This window comes from Ostrinia furnacalis, unplaced genomic scaffold, assembly GCF_004193835.3.
Source record: "Ostrinia furnacalis isolate ACB-3 unplaced genomic scaffold, ASM419383v2 OfSCF7360, whole genome shotgun sequence".
Classification (NCBI taxonomy): Eukaryota; Metazoa; Arthropoda; class Insecta; order Lepidoptera; family Crambidae; genus Ostrinia; species Ostrinia furnacalis.
The window spans coordinates 1-3,384 of NW_021137599.1; the positions used below are offsets into that span (position 1 = coordinate 1).

Genomic DNA, 3,384 nt, shown 5'->3' on the forward strand with positions numbered 1-3,384 from the left:
TACATACAAACCGCGCTCGGTGCGTTTCTATGAAGATGACCTACTTATTTGTATTTACTCTGGTTGTATCTATCGGGACATTAGAGTAACAGAAATCCTGAGACTAGAGTTCGTGTAACCATTATTACATTTGCAGGAAATAAAATGGGTGTTAGAGCCCGTGCACCCGGCGGCCTGCGTCAACGCTCTCTGGACCGCCGCACTCGCGCGCGCGCCGCCTGCCGCCGTGCTAGGATTACTGCGCGCGCACAAGGTAAATTGGTACTTATGTAGTTGTAATAAGGGTAACTTTGCAACCAAAACGAATTGTTTTAAGTTCTGTCATCGCTGAGGAATCTTATGTAGGTGTAATAAGCGCGATTTTGTAACAAAAATGTAAAGTCTGATGATCTCAGTATGTGAGCGCGCCGCTGCCGTGCTAGCGTTACTGGGCGCGCACAAGGTACATTGCGCATCTTATGTAGTTGTAATAAGGGTGATTTTGCAATAAACATGTATAGGCTGATGTTCTCACACTAGATGAGCGCGCTGTTGGAACATATTATGACAAGTATACGCTGAGGCATCTTATGTAGTTGTAATAAGCGCGATTTTGCAACAAAAATGTAAAGTCTGATGATCTCAGTATGTAAGCGCATCGCCCATCGCTGTGTTGACGTTACTGCGCGTGCACAAGGTGTGCCGTGCGGCATATATCTAATGAAGTTGTAATAAAGTCGATATTGAAACAAACATGTATAAATATTCTAGTTAGAATAGTCCTAAGTCTAAATATTGTGATCAAGAACTGTCTCAGTGAAACTGTAACAAATGACTAAAACAATCTTTTTTTTACAGGAATCATTCCGCAAGCAAGAAATCGACGACGAACTCATCAAGGAGTTACTGGACAGTGGAATATTTTTAAAATTAGTTTCTACCCCCATATACTCGTCAGTTATAAACTACATTATTAGCAGGGAATCTTCTAGCGACGAGGCCTCGAACGCCTACTCTGTGTCGTGGGCGGTGGAGGAGCTCCGCAAAGCCAACTACTTAGCAGAAGCTGGGCACCTACAATTCCTGGCCATCGGGGTTCCGTCGCCACTCAGGGGATTCTCACAATCTATACAATATTGCAAAAAAATGTTTAGCAAAAAAATATAATCATTCTATTCTTAGTTCTAAGATTCAAATTATTATGAAATATATTGAAACTATAAATCGATGTCTATAGACAATAACTTATAAGTTATTGAATTATTTAATAAATGGAGATTCACTGGGTTTTGTTGTTTCTTTTTATTCAAACGAGAGTTAAAAAACTGAACAGCATAGGTGCACAACTGCACAATATGTTCAACAACAAACAAAATGCTTTGACAAGCTTTGAGTAAAATACTGTGGGTCTAGACAAAGTGCAAATTATAATCGCAAACCAGTCGAAAAGTGGTCGAAAAGCCCCTTTTTTGTATGGAGTTTTGACGGATTCGATTTTCGATTCGATCAAAAAGTGCGTTTTGTCTAGGGGGGCTGTTGTGCAATGATGTCTGGGGTCTGGCAGATAGTATAGTTCCAAAATACTGAACTGTCCTATCCATGACATTGACAGCGGGGCGCCACCGTCAATACCGGATCGCTGGTTCCGATTTTTGCCATGTTGGAAACCATATAGTTGAACGATGGTAGCGCCCCCCTGTCACTGAGTTTGGTGGGACAGTTCAGTTTGGGTGATCTATAGTAAGTAACCACTACCTATACTTATCTATACCATGTTAAATTAATCTAAACTGACCAAAACGCCATCTATCTTTGATGAATCCCTAACTCAAATCAATCGCTGCCATTCATTCCTCCTCCTCGCTATAAATTAATTTACTTCAAGGGAAGAGACCTATAGATTGGTGTAGTTATGATGAGCACTAGGAGGTTCTCAGGTTCTTAGTACTTCTCTGCTGTAAAAAGGAATAACTGAAAGAAACCAAACGCATGACACAAAATTTTATTACCGATTACAACATTGAACAAAACGCAGCTTTGATAAAACGTCAATGTCAAACTGACAGTCTGGCTGTCAGTGACATATTTAGGTTATATTTACAGGAACTTGCTTGAGAAATCGTCTGAATAAAACGAAATAGTTATTTTCAATACATAAGGCATTTAAAATGCTGAGTGCAATCAGAAGTAGCATACGAGCTCCATTCGTAAGTGTGGGACGACTGTTTCACACAACACCAGCACAGTCGAAGGAGAAGTTTGATCACAAGCGAATTCCTCAGGACGATGAAGGAGTTCAGGGGGAGAAACTCATTGACCTCGATTCTGTGCTCAAAGCGTACGTTTGCAATAATCTTTAAGTCTATTTTGCTAACACTTTACGAAGCTTATCAATCGACTTCTTTCAGGAAACAAAGCTTATTCCCAACAGCAGAGTCCGACGATTTGTTATTTGACGGTACACCGTACAAGCAGCTCCCGATCTGCAACATTCGAGTGAGCCACAACAACACAATATTCACTCTGACTGACTCAAATGGAGCTGTAAAGGTCCTCAAGTCTTGTGGTATGGAAGGTTTTAAGAACACTAAAAAGGGTACCAATATTGCAGCACAGACCACTGCTATCAGTATAGCTACGGTGAGTTATTCTTATGTTTTACTAGTGCCTATTGTTTCTACAATATTTCTACTCAAAATTTTAGATAATCACCCTTTTTTCAATGTTTTCAGAAAGCTATAAGTAGAGGTATCAAAACAGTAAGGGTCAAAGTGAGAGGATTGGGACCTGGGAGATTGGTAAGCTTTATTATTCCATAATTATAATGTTCTATTCTTCTATTGTCCAATGTTAAATAATTACTATCTAATTTTATTTACTTATACAGATATCAATTCAAGAACTTTGTGCTAAGTAAAGCTAATTATTGCCTATTTTAGTTTTTAAACTGTTTGTTCATTTCAGGCTGCTGTAAAAGGATTGCAAATGGGTGGTTTAGACATAGTGTCAGTGACTGACAGTACTCCAGTCTCATGGAACCCCCCAAGACCTAGGAAGGCCAGGAGACTTTAATCATTTACCTTTAATTCATTTACACCATGTACATTTTAGTTCAGTTAAATTAAAAAACATAATAACTTATAAATAACAATTTTGTTTTATTTTTAGACTATTTACAAGTAATTAATCTTAACAACTAGAAACCATACTTTGACTGAGTTTGTCTCTTGGTCATTCTGTTATTAGCCCATTGATTCTGTAGTTCAGCTTCATTTGCCTTTGCCTGAAAATATTTAATTTGATTAGAACCTTGTTTTCTCCATTAGAATCCCCTTTGGTTAAAAGATGTCACAATAGTTTTAACCTTATATTCAGTAAATGCAACCTCATTATCAACATATATTA

General features: G+C 38.4%; 1 protein-coding gene across 1 annotated transcript; it reads left to right on the top strand.

Annotated features, from left to right (window-relative positions):
- The first annotated feature begins 2,074 nt into the window (after nt 1-2,074).
- On the top strand, nt 2,075-3,067 carry LOC114364183 (30S ribosomal protein S11-like). The gene is made up of 4 exons (XM_028320206.1): nt 2,075-2,317; nt 2,388-2,619; nt 2,712-2,777; nt 2,944-3,067. Exons 1-4 carry the CDS (start codon nt 2,148-2,150, stop codon nt 3,049-3,051), a joined length of 576 nt encoding a protein of 191 aa, XP_028176007.1. The 5' UTR covers nt 2,075-2,147; the 3' UTR covers nt 3,052-3,067.
- Nucleotides 3,068-3,384: the final 317 nt, after the last annotated feature.

Coding starts and splice junctions, on each gene's coding strand:
- LOC114364183 (XM_028320206.1), top strand. CDS start 2,148: ATGCTGAGTGCAATCAGAAGTAGCATACGAGCTCCATTCGTAAGTGTG. Junction 2,318..2,387: donor CTCGATTCTGTGCTCAAAGC/GTACGTTTGCAA, acceptor GACTTCTTTCAG/GAAACAAAGCTTATTCCCAA. Junction 2,778..2,943: donor GATTGGGACCTGGGAGATTG/GTAAGCTTTATT, acceptor TGTTCATTTCAG/GCTGCTGTAAAAGGATTGCA.